Source organism: Cariama cristata, unplaced genomic scaffold (assembly GCF_000690535.1).
Source record: "Cariama cristata isolate BGI_N322 unplaced genomic scaffold, ASM69053v1 scaffold3483, whole genome shotgun sequence".
NCBI lineage: Eukaryota > Metazoa > Chordata > Aves > Cariamiformes > Cariamidae > Cariama > Cariama cristata.
The window spans coordinates 29,490-50,484 of NW_009608763.1; the positions used below are offsets into that span (position 1 = coordinate 29,490).

A 20,995-nucleotide genomic window follows, 5' to 3' on the forward strand; every position below is an offset into this window, starting at 1 on the left:
AGACAATTCACTGTACACATTTTTATTTACAGTTTTGTACACTGTCTTAATATGAATGGGACCGCTTTTCTACTTGAGCCATTTTAACCAAAGCAAAATAACCTAGAGTAATACAAAGTGTTAAAATACAGCATAAGATACAAAACCAGACATACTATTTCTAGTAAGGAATGTAAATTATGGTGTTACATTAAAAAAATCCACAATTATGTTTAGGAAATCACACAAACAGATCACTGATTTGACTGAAATGCAGAAATTTGTAGCAAAGCTTTGATGTTACAAAAAACCAAAAAATTACCAAAGAATGCACAAAATTAATGTTTATTCCACCTTTGTCATATTCCCAGATTCTTCACCAAATGTTACATGAGCAAAAACAACTGAAATCAAAATATCACTAATGTTATCAAATAGGGAAAACAAATAAATTAATCTAGCAGCCATCAGCATAGGTTACAGCAAAGATGATGCTGTATAAAAAAATTGCTAGAAAACTGTATGCACCATACTCTTTTCCAAACCAGCAAAATGTTACTGCATACAATGCAAATGTAAAACAGAGTAATTTCCTGCAGGTACAGAAATGCAACTTCTTTTCTGAATACTGTGGATAAACAATTTCATTTTTTTCATAATAGTAATGTTTCTACCAAGCTGTTACAGAGTGGGCCAGGAAAACATTTATGGATTCGGAGGGTGAAGTGTACTAAAATTCTGATTGGTAATGGTCACTTCAGCCAAAATAGAAAAAAATTGAACACAGAAGTACAAGACAAAGGCGAATGAGACTTCTCACAAATCTTAGCAACACTTAGATGGAAATCAAATTTAAACGTAGTCCACTCTGCTTTTGAAGAGGCTTTGGTTCAGCTCCCAAATCTCGATTGCTTGACGCAGTCTCCTATGAAAGAATACTCAGAAGGTGTCTTCTTAAACAACAAACCTATTTTTAGTGGTGGAGCCGCTCTTAGTAGCTGTGTCTGCGTGGGACTGATAACCAATCACTATCTTTGGAGGAAGTCCTAATCTTTCCTTGTATACTCTCCTGGAGAAAAGAAAGAAAACAGGTTAATCAAAGCTCTTAGGAAGGAACTAGTAACAGGACACCTGCCTTTAAGATCTGCCGACACCTTCAAGAAAAACAGTTGCCTATTTAGAAACAATTTCTCTGTATGAGTAAAGGATTTGAAACAAGATTTTTCTAGCTTACTGCATCTAAAATCAGCTTATAGTCCTGTATGAACAGTGACTTACCATGACAAGCTCTTGCCAAAAAATAATTAACAGGCCTATATAAACGTAGAACACAGGGACTCTACCACATTCATGTGAATATCACTACTATCAGCAAGCTCTACTCCCATATCTAGAAACAAAACAGCTACGAAGTAGTCGTGGTCCACTATTCCAGAACTACTGAGATGATAAAGTTACCTGAACCAAATAAAACAGCAATTCCCTGGAACAGTCAGTTCTTATCACACGCATCTCAGCTGCACAGACTTGCTGATTTTCTTCAAGCACGGATGGAAAGCAGACCTCCATGCCCCCAATTCACTATGGTACTGGCCATGGGCAGCTACCCAACAGGAGCTTTAAGAAAAATCAGCTTGGATCTTATGCCTTAAGAGAAAGAAGCAGCGGTATCCACCTTCCACACACAGTGTTCCTTAGCATACAGTGAGTGAGATGCAAGCCACTAATAGCACTAGGCTGCAAGCTCTGACCAAACAGAATAAGCCTGTTCAACTGCAGATTGTTAACAAAACTACATAAATTTGCTTTTTTAACTTACCCTAATCATAATGGAGCAGGTTACAGGACCACAGCTTACCCCAATTTTAACTGTTAAATAAAAGCTTGATGTATTATCTTTGGAGTTATAGCAACATGACAGCAGGTAGTCAGCACAACTTACCTTAGTCCCTGTGTCAATCTGCAGAAATCTTAACTTTTTTACAGTTCTCTAATGAAGCCATCTTAGCTCCTCAGTTAATGGTCAATACCATTCTAAAAATGCTCTCTGATGCCTACTAGGTTTGATATAAGGTTATCCCCTACTAGCAGATGTGTACCACAGTTCTGTGTGTTTATTGTTAAACACTTACCTTCCAAGTCTGAACATGACTGTATAATAGAATTATTAGCATAAGGCAGACCCCACCAGATTCTTAAAGGCACAAATGAGGAATGTGTCAGGAGAGCCACCCAATAAAGAAAAAATGGTAGCAAACTGCTACCACTGACAGTCAAAGTTTGGCCTAAGACAGATGCACTAAGCCAGGAAGATAAATATTCTCATTGGTTTGCAGAGGTTAAGTGACCTACAACAGCTGAATTTAAGAGCAAGGACTTCTGAAGCATCAGTACTACAGCATAAGGAATCCACTAGCTTTAGCAATACTTGCTAAATAGCAGAGCACAATATGCATTTTTCTGTCGTACAGACTCATGATAATCTGAGATGACTGCTGTTGCTTATTGGAATGAAGACTACAGCATGGTTATCACATGTCAAATAATCCATGAAACTCAGCGTTATTTTGTTTGATTTGTACTGAAACAGAGACAAAAAGGTAGGAAAACATCTGTAGCATTTCACAGCACATCACTGTCCAGCTTTTTTCAAACATAAGGTGATCTTTGTTTTTCCTCTCTTATTTGTAAGCATCACTTTCCTGAGAAAAATCTTACCAATGCTCTGTTACTGGCTACCCACCTTTACAAACTGGCATGCTGCAACAGAATCTACACTATCTACAGGTATTAATTACAATGCCTCATTGTGAAATGAAAAACTTCTGCCAAGATTTGTGTTCAATTCTTCATTATTTCTAAGCTACGGCGAAGGTAGTACAGCAGTACAAAGAAGGTACTAACATAAGCCCATACAAAAAAGTACACAGTAATACAAATAATTTGGCACTGAGTCACTTAAACTTGGGATACAGCTCTGCACTGGCTACATTTCCCTGACGTGCATTCTCTATCAAGTTAGCTGGCTTTAAATGCGTTGTTACACTTCATATATTCAAGACACCAATCACGTTACTTACCCTATATGCGTAACAGCATCCCTGTTTTCACATTCAGTTGTCCATATTGCTATTTTATCACCCTTAGTTCTAACATTAACAACAGCACCACATACATCATCGCTGTAGTCATCAAACGACTCCCCAATAAGGCACAGCAGCTACAAAACAAAGATTAACCATTAAAAGTGGCAGTTCAAAGTCAGAATCCTGCTCCATAGGCAAACAGTCAGTGTACACAAAGGACTGAGGAATACTACATTTTACTGCTTATAGCCACTTGCCACACAGCAATCATTTTCTGTTTATTGCAGTATCTTCTTCAAGAAGATACTTCCAAATGTCACAAGTGAATGTAAACTCAGTTGTAGTAGGGTATCTTCCTCCTATTTTGAGTTTTCCACCTCTCCTCCTGTCTCAGCAGCTGCAAGTTCTGACATAGTGTTGCCTCCCACCGCATCCTCCTAATCCAAAACCAGGTAAGAATTACAGGAATTTATTCTTCTTTCTAAAGTACATCTAACACAGGTAGACAAATTTGAAATTTTAAATGTTTACATTCACTATCTAGGAAGAACCTGTGAAGAACTATTTGGGCAATATGTCAGCTACGTAAGGTCCAACTTCAGTTCTGAAGTGTATGTCAATCCAGAGGCACATCAGACTGCAACTTAAATGAAAAGCGCTATCTAATGAAGTGTTACTTCCTATCGACAGAAAGCTTCAGAGTCCCCACAGACTCTAAAGTGGGAATCAATCACCCTAAACAGTGTGTAATGCAAGTGCAACAATGCAAGTGTACAAGTAACACAAGATTCTTGCCCCACGCATTTCTAGCGGTGACGCTTGGAATTGGCAAAGGCGGTGCACTTCGGGAACATCAGACTGAGTTAGGTCACGTCCCTGTACAACATGCTAATGCTGAAAGGGATATTTACAATCTTGAACTTCCAACTTGTAAACCAAGCAATTTTCAGACATTCAAAATTGAGAATCTCGTGGTTAAGACAGATTCATCTAGTCCATGCGGAATTAAAAATCCTTCTGCACACTGAAGGACTGATCTCCAAACGGACGCTTGTTTACTTCACTCATGCAGTACGTGAAATACACTGCCATTACATTAATTTTCCAGAATCACTTATAACATTTGGAAATTCAACATACTTTCAACTTTTTGAACAAAGCAGGTCTTTCAGTACCCATGAGAGCTGCAAGGGCTGACTTCATCAAGGAAATACAAAAAGGACAAAGTGTGCTACTGAATAAATCAGGTTTAACTACACGTACTTCAAATGTTACACCCAATTGCAGGCTGCACACATTCACCAAGTAATGAAAGCCATAAATGTTTAAGTTTAAACCACACACAAACATTAAAAATATTGATCAACAGCCTTAGTACATACACAAGCAAAGATGACTACCATACTCAAACACTATAGTCAAGTACATTCTTCATGAATCCTGCACAATAGGGAAAAAAAAGACTACTCAGATGAAGTTTAGTCTACAGTTAAGAATGGTAAAGATCATTAGATTATAATAAAAATTTGTTCCAAAGGAGAGTGCTAAAGCCACATCAAAGTGGCTTTGATTTTTATTGGAGAAAGTTGGTTACAAATAATTACTGAAATTAGAAGCGACAGGGCTGTTTCAGAACACATATCCCAGTCAGCTGGGTATTTGGGCTCTGTGCCATTGCTTGCTGCTAAACAAAACGCAGAGCCCTCTAGCCTGAAGTCTACATAGACTACCGACATGTTTCCAATCCATACCTAATGGCTATTAAGAATCAGAAGGGCTCATGTAGGCATTTAGGTGGAGAGGCCAAATGCACACAGCAAGATGTTCATTTACTCATGTGCGGTCGTACTGCCTAGGAGTATAATGCTCACAATCCCTTCTTCAAATCACTACTACACTCACTAGAAAGACCCTGTTAGCTCGGGTCTTTTGGACCCCTCTGCTTTGATCCTGAAGGCCATTCCTCCCTTTCAAAGGGGTGCAATACTTCTTGCCTGCCACACAAACAGGGAAAAAGATCAAGAGATTTGATAAAATTGCTTTGCATTGCTCTGTCTGCAATCCATGCCCATAAAGCCCAGTTCACATTAGACTGTTTTAGGCCAAGTCAGTTCCTAGACAGTACAGTTGTATCCTTTTCTACAACACATTTATTGCAACCCACAAACTCTAGAAGTATATTTACCATTCAAAATACCTATTCCAAAGAGATTACAGCAATGGAAAAAAGTATTTTTATAGTGTACATAGTGGAAGATTGTGCTACTACTTGTCTATCCTAGTGTTAAGATAACTACAGAAAGAGCAAAAATAAATCTGAAGCTCTCTTGTTTTAGCAAGATCAAAACCTGAAAACTATTCACTTGTAAGAGTGTTTGTAAAACACTGACATTTAAGCAGTTAAATTTGGGAGTTACATTCGAGACAAAGTATTATTTTCCCAGTAGCTCAACAGCTATTCTGTACATTCCACAGGAAAAGGTTAATCTGCCCTGTAGAATTCTCTCTGCTGCTGCCCATTATAAGAAAGTATTCAACAGAATACAACTGCATTGAGCATGACTATTGAAAAATCATGTTTCAAATAAAGCCTGTCAATAAAAACTTACAAGACACTGTGCTGCCAGGAAGTGAGAAGTCTAGTGTAGCACACAAAGAACAAACCAGTTAAAATATTAAATACAAATGCAAGATTCTTCGGTTGCAACTTGAAAGGCCATAGTGCTTACTGTCTCTAGCCAGAAGCGATCAAGGTCACTTCGTCTTTGCTGTTTGTTTAGTGTAATTAGCCATCGTCCTCCTCGCTTGTTTTTTTCATCTTCCCACATGGGTTCAATCCCATCCTGTAAAGAACAGCCAGAAATTAAATCAGACTTGACTTGTATTTTTCCTAAAGAACAACCAAAAGGCTAGTGATAACTGAAACAGCAACTTAAGAAAAGAGTATATAGTTTAAGCTACATACCTGTCCAGAAATACTGTCCCACACGAATACCAAAGTTCCAAAACAGCTTAACAAGTGCACTTTCTCTAATGAATTTTTATTTCTACAGAAGAATCACAGCCCAGGCAAAGTCCTGGCTACACAACATTACATAAAAATCCCCGTGGGAACAAGCAAAGTCAACTATCCACTTTGCCCTGTACGAAACCAGGTAAAGCTAGCAGCTACATTCTGGAGTCCTTATTTTAACTCTTGGACTCAGAGCAAGACTGGCCAAGTGCTTGGCTTATGCATAAACATTACTCCACTGAAACAGACACCCCTGGCAGTCCCTCTCAGTGACTTCCTGCATGCACAAGGTGTGAATAAGAGGGTTTTAATTGTCAGGGCCACAAAAAAAAGAGACACGATTTAGAAGCAAGTTGCATTCTGATTCATGCTTTACCAATGGCCCTGCACTGAATTAAATGACTCTGGATGTGCTGATTCAGCAAAGCAGCTGCCACTCCCATACCCACCAGCTACACTGCACTTCAGAAGAGTCAGTCATTTAAAAAAAGCAGGTAACTGTCTAGACAGAGAAATTCTGTTAAGAACTGTCTATTAAGAGAGTCACACTACAGAACTTTGGCTGAAAACTAATTAGGTGTTCAACATACAGGATGGAGTAGTGTCAGCTCACTTTAAATTTAACACCCTCACTAGCAGCTGCAGAGCTCAAACTACTTCATCGCCTTTAAGAGGCACTCTTAGGAGGTCACGATTGAAGGGCAATAGCAAGAGATTGCTCAGAAGCCTGCAACAGTTGCCAATTCTTTACCTGTTCCACGCATTTAAATAATTAAATTAATGCTGCTTGATGATAAGCAAACACAGAAGAGATACACATACTTAAAACACAAATTCAGGATTCATGCAAAAAGCATGATCCATAGATACCCTAACCTTTGAATGGCCTACAGTTTCTTAAAATTCACTAGTAAGGTTTCTCAGTCACCTAAAATATCGTTACTTGCCCAAATCCAAGCATCACCACCTTTTCACTACCTAAAGCTGCTGGGGTTTACAAACGATGTCCACAGCCTACTGAGGAGTCCCAGCCAGCAGTTACGTTTTTTAAGCAAAGGAGGAACCAGGCAATAGTACTTAGGGGATTATTTAGGTATTTGAATCCAGAAAGAAGTTGTATGTTAGAAGCACTTCAGAGCGGTTAGGATTTAACTTAGCACTCCAGTTCAGATCTCCGCTCCAGCCGAGGAAGGATTTCACATACACTTTCTCATCAGCATCTCCTGTTCGCTAGTTTGAACACTTCCTCAGCATACTTTAAGCATCAGTGCTGGGTTCAATTTTCCATTTCATACATAAGTAATACGGCATTTAACTGGTGGTGTAAAAATTAATTCTAAGAGCATCGCGCATCTGGCTGGTAGCACTCACAAAGAATACGGGAGAACACTGCGGCCTCCCACAGAACTTGGACATTTTAACTCACTTCATGTCATACCAAATGACAGAGATGGAAAATCTTTCCTATTATAAAAATTGAGACTTAATTATTCGCACAAACATCTCAAACAGAACGAAGAAAACATCATAAGAGATTAAAAGGTACTGTATGTGAGGTGTGTTAAAGTACTTGCATTTTCAGAACTAGTGACAGCCTGATTTTCAGAGGGCACGTGTTTGATACTTCCTAAAAAAATTAACACATTTAGGACACTCCCAACCATGTTCATAAATATCTGAAGTGAAATATTTGAACAGCGTCTTGCTTAGTCAGGAAATCATCCATCAACATCCATAACTGAAGAAAAAAAGGTTAGCAAGCATACCTTAAAGAGCGAGTAGTCACAACCAGGCATTAAATTACTAGAGAGCTGGATATGGTTGTATAAACTATTGGAGGGAAAAAAGTAGGATTAAAAACTAAGCATTATTTTAAGGTACAAAATTCTTAATGAATTTAAGATATATGACTGAACAAAATACAAAAATTAAAAAGCATTCAAGTTATTTCAGAAGCAACCCTATTTCTTAATTATTTTTCAGCAGTATAAAAGCTTTAAGATGTTCTGGGCTTAAAGCTGTAGAATGGAAACTGGTTTATGAACGCCTGCTGGGCGCCTATACCAATGCTTCTTTTAAACCTAGTTCTCAAAGTTATTAGAAACGTAACTCATTGAACTTGCATGGCAACAAGTTCTGTGTGCATGTATATTCTGTACATATACATACATGGAATAAGGATAATTGTTTATATTTTTAAGGCATCTCTCTGCAGAGAGAGGTTTTAGCAGAAATTTCAAATTTGCTATTTAATACAATACTCTAAGGCCTACAGCCTTCATCCCCAAATCAAATAGAAATAAGGACTCAAAAGACAAGAATACTTGACTGAAAAAAAATATAAAATATATACTCGGAATTAAGTTTACAGCTATGCAATTCAGAGCAAAAAGGAAAAAAAAAATCAAAGGAGTACATACTGTCTCCTCCTCTAGCAAGAAGATAGATGTTTTTTTTTCCCCTGCACTGTTAAGGTCAGACTTCAGAACAAGGCCTGTACATATCACAGTAATCTGTAGTCCAAGACCAAGTAACATTCAGGCATGGTCCAGCACCAAAAAAGAAATGAGTTACTGTGATGTTCTAGCAATCAGGCACAGAAATTTACAAAGCCAGTTCGATTTACCAGCTTCCCTCCTTTAAGTTTACCTTAACCTGGATATTTTCTCCCCAGAAGACCACACCTATCTCCCACTCTGACCACAGCGGGGGCGTAACTTCTCAATTGCTTGTGAGTGATTTTATACTTTCACTGTAGACATCTAGATTGAGCACTTTTAATTACCCAGACTACCTTGGTTATAGGAGCCCAAAAACTTAACCTTGACCAACTTTATTAGTGAGCTTCAAAACATTTAGCTGCCCATCACATACCCCAAGACTGCAAATGACAGTGCACTCAACCATTACTCACCCCCACAGCAGGAACAGGAAAGCTGGATACAAGCACAGAATCCCTATTCCTCTCCCTCTGATGACTGCACTGATAAACACTTGTTCAACATTTTCAGTGTCTTATTTCTTCCCTGTTGGCGCTAATGGGTCACTGATGGGTCTTATTCCACTAAGACACCATCTCTCCCTTACTGATCACATCCCAGAGAAGGTATGCAACAAAAACCTTAACAACCCTACCACCCAATGTAGTATGAAAGACTAAGGAAGTTCAAATATATAATGCATTTTTTTCACCCTCAATTTCATGCCACTTGCATTTTCTCTGTATTTCATCATTATGGCAGGCAAAGTCTTCCAAGTAAGCCACCTGAATTTGACTGAAGCAAGTGTTTGGAAAACACAGGCCTACCTTCAAAGGCTTTGTTATTGCTGTTTGAGCCTAACTGCTTTTGCAGACCTTCTATTTAGAAGGTAGTTTCTTCTGTAACCTCTAATGAGCTTCTTTCAAGGATGTCATTAATTTGCATCAATCTCCCAAGTGCTACGCTCCAGATTCAGGCACTCTTGAACACCTGAAGTGAGCGAACTGTCTGAGAATTTAATCAACTTGCAAAATTTAGGGCCGAGGAAGTCACAACCAGTTGGCTACAAGAATTTACAAATTTGTGTAACTATGAGATAGCTACTGCACAAATACAATTTTCTACATGTATGTCATGTACAGACGAATATAAGCAGTGTTGCAGTGTTAACAGCAAGACAATGAGCATTTCAAGTACGAAGAACTTTTCTAATCTCATTTTCTTCAAAGGTTACATTCTACCACATTCTGAAAAATGGGCTAGACCTCACCTTCAATTTTGCAAACATTTCAGATTACATCCAAGAAGCTGCAGTTAGAATACTTTGGTTTTTTGACTTTTAAATAAGCTTTGCCAACATATGCCAGGATTATTATGCAGACTGAAAAATCTTTACTTACGCCCAAAAATCTTCAACAGTATCAAACTTTGAGATAAGACGAAGATTTGCTTGCCAAGTTTTGCTCTTGTCATTTTTAAAAAACCAGAGTGCCCATCTAAAGGAAAACAAAATAAAATAATAGCATCTAGAAATTAAAGTATATTTGAAATAATTCATTATGTGTATTCTTATATCCAAACTAATTGCAAAACTTAAGATACTATCAGCATGGAAGGCAGTTTTCATCAATAAGTGACATGAAACTCAGTTTCAAATACAATGCTTTGCAGATCAACAATATTTGTGTTCCCATTACATGACTCATGACAGATGTGATCAATCCGTTTAGGTAAATATGCTAAATATTTTTGGAACATTTCTAAGACTCTCAACCTCTAAGCCTCAGACATTTCTCCTTGCTGCCACTGCTAAACTGCAATCCCCTACTGCAAATAACTGATTATGGTCTAAAACAACACCAACTATTCAAACAAGGAGCACAGCTCCCTTTCCAGTACTTTCCCTGTAAAGGTTACAAAAGCTAATTATATCACTCCAAAGCTTTACATGACACAAAAGTTTCCCAAGCACTCACATACTAGGAGAACATAAATTTTAAAGAGGAAGATACATTAAGTTTAGTAATGGCAATAATCTTAAAACCCCCACAACTTCAACTGTTTCAAGTTTTAAAATCTGCATATAGAGACACAAGACTAAATGAAAAATTTTCCATCCAATTTGCTTCATCATCTCCGCCGAGTAGAACTCTCAACACACAAATCGAACCTTTCACACCGAGATGCTCTTTCTGGATCAAAATACCATCACTGAAAATGCCGGATGAGGCATTTAACAAAACAGGCTTATTTTTTATTGTGATAGTTTCAGCAGTGTTGAAACCACTCAGGTTAGCACTAGAATATTTTTATCTTCTCACAGCGGAGTACTTTAAGTTGCCAGGTGTCAATCCATTGCTTTGAGACCTTTCCTGACATTTCAAACCTTGTTTTAAAAGTTTACTATTTTCCAATAATAGCCCCGCTACCACTTGTAAAGGAGTGTCAGCACCAATTTAAACAAAGTGTTTAGAGGAAAAAGAGGAAGGATGGAAGCTGAGAGAAAGACAAGGGAAAATGGGATGCACATAGCATAGCACTACAGTGCAGAGTGGTTTTCCACACTTGTTCAAAACTTGAAAAGTGTAAGGTGCCACTCGGTAAAAGGTTCGCTTTGGGGCAGCACCTACCTACCAACATTAAGTACTGAGCACTCCACATCAGCTCTTCAGCTTATTTACGGAAAATGACGTCCTGGCCGCTCTTTTTGAAGTATATGTATGCTGGTGGAGTAACTTTTGTGTACATTTAAAGGGACTCAACCTGTAAGCTTGCAATATCTTTACTGCAGAAAGGTAGGTCAAGTCAACGTTTTCAAGTACCAAGCTTCTCGGTAAAGTCCTCATTGTCTCTATAGCTCAGTAAAAAGCCGAGTAGTACCTTTTAAAGCTTTTAAAACATACCCGGTTTTGCACACTGAAGACACAATTTAGTAAGAGCGCTTTGATTTTTTTTGATAACTTTTTCTTAACTATTCTTTTAACTACTGCTCCATGTTTTTCTTGTTAAAGAAGAAAATTTAAGTGCCCTACAGTTTTTTCCTCTTAGTGACACATTGGTACAAACATGCGCATTTGCACTTTACAGGGTTTCTTCTCCTGTGCTTCCCGCAGATAACGGGACCAATATTACTGTAGACACCAACCACTCATATGATCAAGTCTAATAAGCTCTTCGGCTGATTAACACAGCTTCTACTACTGTCAGTTCCTAACAGGAGAAAAAAAAGGCAAGATATGAAGGACTGATAAGAAATGAGAAGTCTTTACCACTGGCACCTTAACTGCCCGAAGTATAAGGCAAAATGGAAGGTTTTTCAGTTCTGCTTGGCAGCAACTTGACCTCGGTGTCAGTCTCTTAAAACACACCAGACAAAAGCAACAAAAGCTCTGCTTGCCTCCAACTAAAAGCAAAGCCATGCTCTTTCCAATTACCTGGCTGCATTATGAAAATTTGCAAAGATTTTCAGCTTCTGTAACAACACTGTGTGAAAAGGTTCTAAATTACAACAGGACCAGATTCTATTTCCTCTGCAACCTCACTGCAAAAAATCTTAAAAAAATGAGAACTCTCAAAATACTGCTAGAAAATATAAAGTAAACTAGAGAGCTGTAAAGCCACAGGCATTCTTGTATCCTTGGCAAAATTACTACCGTGCTTGTGTACTATTTACCTGTTTTGTAGTGGATGCTTAATATACTGTTCAGGGTTGGCAACCTCCTGACTAGGTGCTGGCTCGGTTTTCTCCTCTTCTGAAGGCTGAGGGTTGGGAGTGGTTTCCTGTTTGAAGAAATGAGTTATTAATACGTTCCTTTTCAATTTTTATTGAAGTAATTTAGTTCTTTGAAATAACTTTAAGATGGCTGAAGTTAAGAGTTCCCCTCATTCATCTTGGATTGAGGGCCCAAACCACATCATGGAAGCACAGTCTGGATCCCTTTATTCCTCAACAGCTGAACAGGTCCTACAACAAAGACTAACTGCAGGAATTCACATTCTGCTGTACAGCGATTTGCTTCCTGTGTCATCTGTTTCCAGAATGGTTTACTTGACATTTATTTCGAAACAGTTCTGGGAGCTACTTCAGAAATACACAATACACTTATCTAGAATATGCACATCAAAAAATTAATTTCCAGAATAATAATTTCAGAAATAAAATTATTTCTCAGTTTCTGACAAAGCATCACTGGAAACAGATGTACAGGCAGTTGATTTAGAAAAAATCTGTTATTACAAGTAGGAGACATGCCTACAATTCTCAGGTCTGAAATCAGCTATTACAAGAAGCTAGAAACCAAACCAGTAAGTAGTTATCTTTGTATTTGCAACATCACTACTAGTAAAGCTTCAGGCACCAAACGGCAGAATTGAAACACATACCAGTTCTCAGATTTCAAACTGAAATAAATGTAATTACACATGCTTACCACAGATTAGACTGATTCCAAGTATTATTTTTTCAAATCTCTTAGACAGCGCTAGAGATGCCAAATATACTTTTAACACAAAGAATATACTTTTAACACAAAGAATATACTTTTAACACAAAGAATATACTTTTAACACAAAGAATATACTTTTAACACAAAGAATATACTTTTAACACAAAGAAGTGAAATAATATATTCCCTTTGCATGCAAACCCCCTCAAGCTTGTCAGTCAGTAGGAGAAGCCACTGTGTCAGGTTTGAAATTTTAATGCCATTCCTTCAAACCAGGGAGCACAAAGCTTTATTGTGACGCCAAGCGTCCCCGCCAGTTACCACCATCTCTCCCTAATCTGCAATCCATGCTAGAATATGACAGAGACAAGGAGCGAGGGCTATAGCTCATTCCCTAAAGCTAACACAAAAATGCCTCTACAGCTGACCCCATGAAAGAAAAACAACTTCAGCAATATAAACAAATACTAACTACAGCAGACCCAAAGACCTTAGACATTCCTAAATGCAGCAATACAGAAGTAGTACTTAAAAATTAACTTAAACTTTGTGGTCTTAAGAGAAAAAAAGCAATGTAGCAGTGGATTAAGTAATGGTAAACCATCTCATTAATGGCATGGTTTACTCCAGACTTCCACCTTACTCAGTTTAGCATCACCAAAGCTGTGGAAAAGTGGAATGGATTTGAAGTGATAACATAAACAGACGCTATTTAACCTTCAGAGTCCCAGCTGGCACACTCTTCTGGTAACACCTAAGATCTGTCTTAATAGGGATTTTCTTTTCATTAGGAATATATTTAGCATTATTAAGCATGATATTATGTTTTACTTCAGAGCAGTTACACATTTATGCTTGAAAATAATTAAGTACGCTTTAGTTTAACAACTCACCTAGGAAAAAATCTCAGTTCAAAAGCTAGTTTACATCACATTTAAGAATGCTTTCATATACTTGCTCCCACATTCACAGTGAAAAGACTGAAATGCGAAGGTCTAACGGGGCAGTGACAACGAGGTGACTGCTTTGGTTTACACAGTACAAGGGGCAGGTAGCACAATTTCCTGCCTCTTCATAAAACTACATGTTTTCTGAAGATTCCCTAATGGGGAACATCCCTGACAAACCCACAGCAGCAGAGTGTTGAACCATCTGTCACATCTCCTTCAGTCTAATACTATAAAAAGCTAAACAGATCCTCAAAAAGCTTAGTAAGTGCTTCAAATTCTATCTGGAATAAAATTTCTAGTGTTAGTCCCATTTATTTTTAAGGTGATGGTACCAACTACACATCTTTCCCTTTAATCACAGACAAGAACCCCACAGAACAAATTAAGATGGTCATTGCACAAAGGCTGTAAAATATCTCAAAGCAGCATTTCAATACGTCCTCCTCCAAGTTATTGTTTGTATTATACTACAGAAAGCCGAGTATAGGCAACTACAATTTAAATGTTGCCCCTTCAGAGGTTTCTAACTAGAAGAGTTAGAAATACTACATGTGCAAATACAATGAGCATACAAGAAAAATCTTGTTGATATTTTGGAATTAAACTAAGCACTAGGTTTTGTGGTAAAGTTTGCTTTCACTCACAGTACTCTGCAGTTGTGATATATTTACCATTGATTTACAAATGTCACTACACTAAAGATTTTTACATCAAATAGACTCACTCTTGACAAATGCAGAGTATCCTCCAAAAATATTCTCAGTTACGAATCTCATACATGTCTGCTCAGCAAATAGCTTTCAATATACAAAGAGCTAATCCTAAAAGTGTCCCTGGTCAGTCTTCCAGAAGTATAACAACTATGTCAACGGGAAGAATCAATACAAAACTATCGAGCACATGCAGGGCTATGCCACTTCGTAACTTATAATACAAGACAACATCAGAAAAGATTAAGGTAGCACCTCCAGACAGTTAAGAACAAAAATGTAATGAGCCTCGATACCTGCCCAGTATACTGATGGTCACCCTTCACATAACCCCGTGAAAGTCCATTGCTGGACAAATGGAAGACATCTGACTCAGGACAAACTCACCTCCAAGGCCTGGCTAACTATGATCTTGACCCAGGATTACACCATTCCCCTCAAAAACTAAACCAGCCAGAAGAGATTTTTTTTTTTTTTTTGCCCCAGCACCAACCTGCCCATCAAGGACAAGTACAGCTGTACACACCAGAATAAACCTGGAAAAAGGTGTAAAGTTAGAAGCAGAGCTTATTATCACAAAAGAGTTTTCTGGATGGTCTCAGACAGAAGCCTAAAGCAGTCTGTATTCACTACCTTTTATTTCCCACTGTCATCGTGGAAAACAGGAAAAAAAAAAGATAATTTTCATTTTTGGCTGGTTAATCATATCGGCTCCCATTTCCTTTCTTCTTACCCTTATCTCACTATTCTGACCACCAATCTGAAGTATTTCTATACCAAAGCACTCTTTTTTATTAGTCAAATACAAAGTATTAATTGGCTTTCAAAGTCCATTTCTTAGATCCAACCTCTTTCCAGCTACTGAAATTCTACTCCAAACCACAAGCATGCAGTTTTTAAAAGATTCTACAAATACAACATGAATTAAAAGTTATATTGTCTGCATTTTACCAGTTCACGCCTCAAAATCTTGCAACTGCTATACCATTAACTGACTAAAGTCAGACTGTCTCCACCAGCAGTTTCTGGACTACTAAATTTAAAATCCTTCATAATACTTTACTACTGCTCATAACTAATGCATTCTTTAACCTAAAATTGACTTTGCATCTACTATTAAACTACGCCACCACTGGGTTTGATGTCTTTAAAATAGATGTAACAAAATAGGGTAGTATTACCAGATAAACTGGAAAGCCTCATGTGGCCAATCCTACTCCTCATACACAAGACAGCACGTAATTAAAAGTGACATTTACTCACTAGCCACATGGTTTTTGATGTAGGAATCAGCTTGCATTAGTCCATGATACATTTGCCTACTCAGCATTTAATGACTGCGTATATCCGCACGTTACTGGGATTCTGACACTGGCAGATTTAATTGGCATTATTTATTCTTTCTCCACAGCACCTAATGACCAACATACCAGAGGCAGGTGTGCATGGCACCAGGACAGGAAACAAACAGCACTTACAGTAAAAACTGCGTAATCAGGTTTGTCTATTGAAGAGAACAACTAGCTTGGCTAGGTTTCACCCAATGTTTTCAGGTGCTGCCCAGACCACATTCATGTCATCCAATTGTCTACAGAAGTTGTTTAGGAAGTCCAGTTGACAGAGCACAACATTTATGTCCCAAAAGGACATAAGCTAGCACTACTATGCATTTTTGATGAAGGTTAAAACAAGTAATTAGTGGAAGAGGCTTTCAAAGTTGTTTTCCATTAAACCAAAATAAGTTACATTTGAGGGTTTCCAACAAAATGAGAAAACTGCATGTTTCAGTTATCAGATGTCTAGGGAAAAAGCATGTCAACTATCTGCTACTATCAACAATTCACAAGGCACAAAATCAAGAGCTATTTATTTGAAAATATTCTGGACAAAAAAAGGACAAGCAAGTAATGTTGGCTGTAAGAAAACAAAGCAAGTGATGATGTGATATGCAACTCTGAGGAGTGACTATAGAGGGGTAAAAATCATATGTAATCTGTGTAATACCAACTGGAAGAGAGGTACCAATAGCCACCTGTTACCAATTAAACAGTGTTAAATAGCTTTCCAGACACCAGGACAGAGAAATATTTTCTAGGCATGAAATAACAAGGCCTAATACGGAGCAACTATCCTAACTGCATACATTATTACTTAGGGCACAATGGATTTTTGGAAAGGCATTCACTCTTGGAACAAACATGCAACACGATTTTAACTGGGTGACACCCCACCAAATTAGAACAGTGCAACACATGTGGAGGAGGACAGGAACAAAAGACTGAAGTAGAAGAGTCACACGCTTCCTCCAGGGTCAGAGGGGCACACTGGTTTGCATTTTTTTTAGGAAATCTAATCTCAAATTTTACAAGATGCAAAGAATATTTACAGCCCTTTTGACTTCTGAAAAATGCGTTATGTATGCTTGAAAGTACCCATCAGATTTTCAGCATTTAACTCACAACTTTATGACTAGAATTAGCAAACAAGTTACAGGGTATATCAAAACACCTCAGCATCTTTGTGCTTTTTTTTTTTCTCGCCGCCTCAGCAGGCTGCCCTTGTGCTACCACTTCTCACCCCAGCCAGCGCTCTGCTGCTGCCTCTGCTACTGGAACATGAAATATACCCATGGGATAAGATGACTTCCCACATCCAGCATTCTGCTAGTTCTAGGGCACTCGGACAAGAAAACAAAAACTTCCCAAAACTGGCGAGAAGAACAGTTCCGATGACTCAAGGGACAAAACACTTCTAACCTCCCCGCACACTTCTACACAACAGGCACAAAAGCACTGCAAATTACTGTGAGTATACCAAGCGACCCGTACAACCAAGCATCAAATTTTGTATCAGCTGAAAAATTAAGACATATCCAAGAATTTAAAACAAAATTGTATCATGTATAGATGCTCAAGAGGCCAGTCTTCAACCAAAAGGATAAAGTACTGAATATACTACTGGTATGCCCAATTATTGTCAAGCATTTAACACACACAAGCTACTTTAATAAACAGCACTGAACATGAGAAAAACTGACCACTATTTAAAAGATTATTCATTTAAACAACTGCTCTGCACATTTAGAACAAAAAGATTTTTAAACAGTTAAAATTTTTCTGCCTTACATCCTCTATATAAGAACCAAGGACAACTGCCACTTTCAGGCAGCTAACAGAACACTTGGGTTACACAGCACACATAAATCTGTAGATCACATACTTAGTACCTTCATAACATGAACATTTTAAAGAGGAATAGGTTTTGGGCCTTTAAGAAATGAGTGACTGCTTTAAGTTTCTAGGTTAAAAATAGTCTCTAAACTTATGTTTAACCTTGACTTTGGAATATTTCAAAAGCAAAAGACAAATTTGTTTGAGGAAAGGGTCACATTAATTCACCTTCAAAATCTGCGTTTCTCTTTCACAATGCAGGTTTTCTATCAACACCCCTCATTTGATACTCCCCTCCACCCCTTCAAAATTCACACTGATCTTTACAAAGCTGTCAAAAGGGTCATATTTTCTCATCAAAATTTCCCATGTACCTCCACACCTGCAGGTCGTAGCAGTAAATGAAACACAACTCAGTCTCGTGTGCTATTTTTATGTATTACCTTGAAACAAGCTTGACATTTTATATGCTGTGTGAAACACAATTTTTCAAAAATTGCTTTCGGAAAAATGTTTATCTCACAAAATTTGTAGGTTGTCCAACATCATCTTCCTCTTACAGGAAGCTTTGTGTTCAGTCACAAATGTAACTTACAATTTGAAAGTTTACAATAGCCATTCTCAATTATTAAACAGCATGCAAGATACACTTATCCTGTATCATTTCAGAAAAATGTAATGAGTAAGCAACTGTGTTCACAATACTACAACTGAATACTATACTGATTTCAACCATAGCAGGTCATCGACTATGTCACAGCAGAAATACCTAGTACTAAGAGTAAGTCTAAAGTTGAACATGGTCTGCGCTTAATTTGTATTATTGACAGCATGTAAAAAAAAATAACTTTCAGCCTACTTTGAATTTTAGGAGCTATTTTGAACTTTCCAGAATTTCAAGGCCCTACACCACCATGTTTGTAACCCCTGGAGATAATGCCATTTCGTTTAATGAAAGTTTGGAGTCCTACCTGTTGATGATTAGCTGTTTAAACAAGCATTTTTCAAACTACACCTAACTGAACTTTCACTCATGAATCTTAAAATGTGGAGTTAAATTCACAAGAACTGCATTTGCACAAGTGTAATGATAACTGTCATGAATCATAAAAAAAAGAACCACGACACTCATTTCCAATTTGAACGATGAGGGACCACACACTCACATATAAGTTACTTCCACACAATTCACACACACCTAGAAGTTACAAGCTTTGCACAGCTACTTTTTGAAGTCACCTTTGGTAAACTACTGTTTACTAAAGCACTACTATTGGTTTTGTTGTTGACTTTGTGGACTTTTGCACAGTGTTATCTGATCACCTTTAATCCTCAAAGGCTACCTAATAGGACACACTTCTGCATATTCTCACAAATTAATCTAGAATAGTCTGAAAAGAGAAATAATCCAGACAGCACAAGAAAAACTGAGTTTTAACCTGTCAGTGTTGCAGAGGCTTAAGTTTTCCCTGCAGTAGAGAAGTAAACCACTGTGCAACAGGTCTATATTTACTTAGAATGCTGCTTTTCTTAGTAGCTTTCATGGGACTCTTTACAGTACTATAAACTCAAGTTTCAACATTCCTAAAGAGTTTCAAACAATTTTTCCAGCCTTTTAACAAGATTTAAAAATGTACATTACATTTGAGAGCATTGAAGTACTAGAAACATCGCTGATTTTAGTAGGAGTCTACATTCAGGTATGAGAAGTGTGAGCCATTTAAAAGCCCAACGAACAAAAAAAAATTGTTATTTAAATAAATTTGAAAATAAACAAGCATAGCTGATATTTGTTTCCTGAAGTCAAACATACTTCAACTATGGCAAAACATTCAGCAGCAGCATTACTTAAACTGTTGTGAGCATTGCCCTGTCTTCCACTTTTACTGGTTCAGTACAACTGTTTGTCACTGCATGGTGAATTGGATCTGGGAAACCAATCTTGCTGGGAAATGGCGTGGCAAAATCAATTGTTTATTTTTGGCTACCTGAGGCCCCAGATCTAGCTCAACATGCAACCTCACGCTTATGCAAGGCCAATGGAAAGAATGGTGCAGAGACAGGCTTACACCAGCACCACAGCCAAAAAAGCCCAAAACTCATGCCTTTAGAGTCATTTCAATTTCCAATGGCCATCGCTACTACAAATTATTTATCACAACCCCTGCTAAGCTCCACGGTCGTCACAAAACACTGAGCTGACAGGGAGCTCTCATCTTTGGATATGTGGGCTACAGCTCAGAAAGAACAGCAGCTTTTGGGTGGAAAAACAAGTGTTTAACACTGTGGCTGGAGAACATGGGAAGGGTGCTGCTAGTGGTCCAGCTCCGCATCTTAATAACTGGCATTCTTCTTGTTCAGAAAAGCTAGTCAAGCAATCTCTTCCTTGTAAGTAAAGGTGGGGTTTTTTTGTTCATGGAAGAAAATCATAAGAGCAGGATCACTGTCCCTTACACAAAACAACAAAATTAATCTTTATTTAAAAACAGTGAAGTGATTTAAAATTTAAACACTTTTTGTCTAGATGTTACAAAGCCTCTCCAAAGTATGCACTGGCTATTTATTCACAGCTGGTAAGCAGTAGCAAGAAACTAGCCTTCCTTAAGCTTCTCATTTTCTTGAAACCCTAAGACAGAGTCTTCTGCCGTCCACTCCTCACGATACACAAGTATGTGGGATAAGAATAACAACTATACTTGGACCACTTCCAGCTGCTTCAGTCCTTCATGGGAGTGCAGGCTGGGACAATGTTTATAAAATAGAGCATAATATCATTAACATAACTTAACAACTAAAAAAAAGAAAAAAGTACTTAATTATCATGAACACTATTAAAAAAAGCTTGAATAAAAATATCACTTTGATCCAAAAAGACGACATAACCGGAAAAAGCCAATTTCATTTCCAGCAGGCCCCGACTCTTACCAGTCACACTGCTTTCTTGTTTCAGCGGCCGAACTCCCGCTGACTTACAGATGCTCACCCCGGGGCAGCGACCCCACCGCCCCCTCATCCCAAGGGCCTCTCTCACCGCAAGCTCTGCCTTAACACCAGACCTTCACCGCTCCCCGCCCCCGTCGGTGACCGGCAAGGCTAACCCACCGGCCAACTCCGGACGGAAAGCAACATGGCCACCTCCACCGCGCCACATGCGCCGAGAAG

The 20,995-nt window shown here is 38.1% G+C and overlaps 1 protein-coding gene across 1 annotated transcript; it reads right to left on the reverse strand.

The window, feature by feature from the left end:
• Positions 1 to 308: 308 nt before the first annotated feature.
• Positions 309 to 15,030, reverse strand: EIF4E (eukaryotic translation initiation factor 4E). Its single transcript, XM_009697250.1, has 7 exons — positions 15,013 to 15,030; positions 12,232 to 12,338; positions 9,959 to 10,054; positions 7,845 to 7,908; positions 5,795 to 5,908; positions 3,060 to 3,199; positions 309 to 1,048 (listed from the first exon to the last, which is right to left on the reverse strand). Exons 1-7 carry the CDS (start codon positions 15,028 to 15,030, stop codon positions 934 to 936), a joined length of 654 nt encoding a protein of 217 aa, XP_009695552.1. The 3' UTR covers positions 309 to 933.
• Positions 15,031 to 20,995: the final 5,965 nt, after the last annotated feature.

Bases quoted from the DNA above. Each gene is read 5' to 3' on its own strand.
- EIF4E (XM_009697250.1), bottom strand. The intron at 7,909-9,958 runs GTAAGTAAAGAT...TCCCTCCAATAG, and splicing joins ACTGTTGAAGATTTTTGGGC to TTTATACAACCATATCCAGC. The intron at 5,909-7,844 runs GTATGCTTGCTA...TGTTCTTTACAG, and splicing joins GTGACTACTCGCTCTTTAAG to GATGGGATTGAACCCATGTG.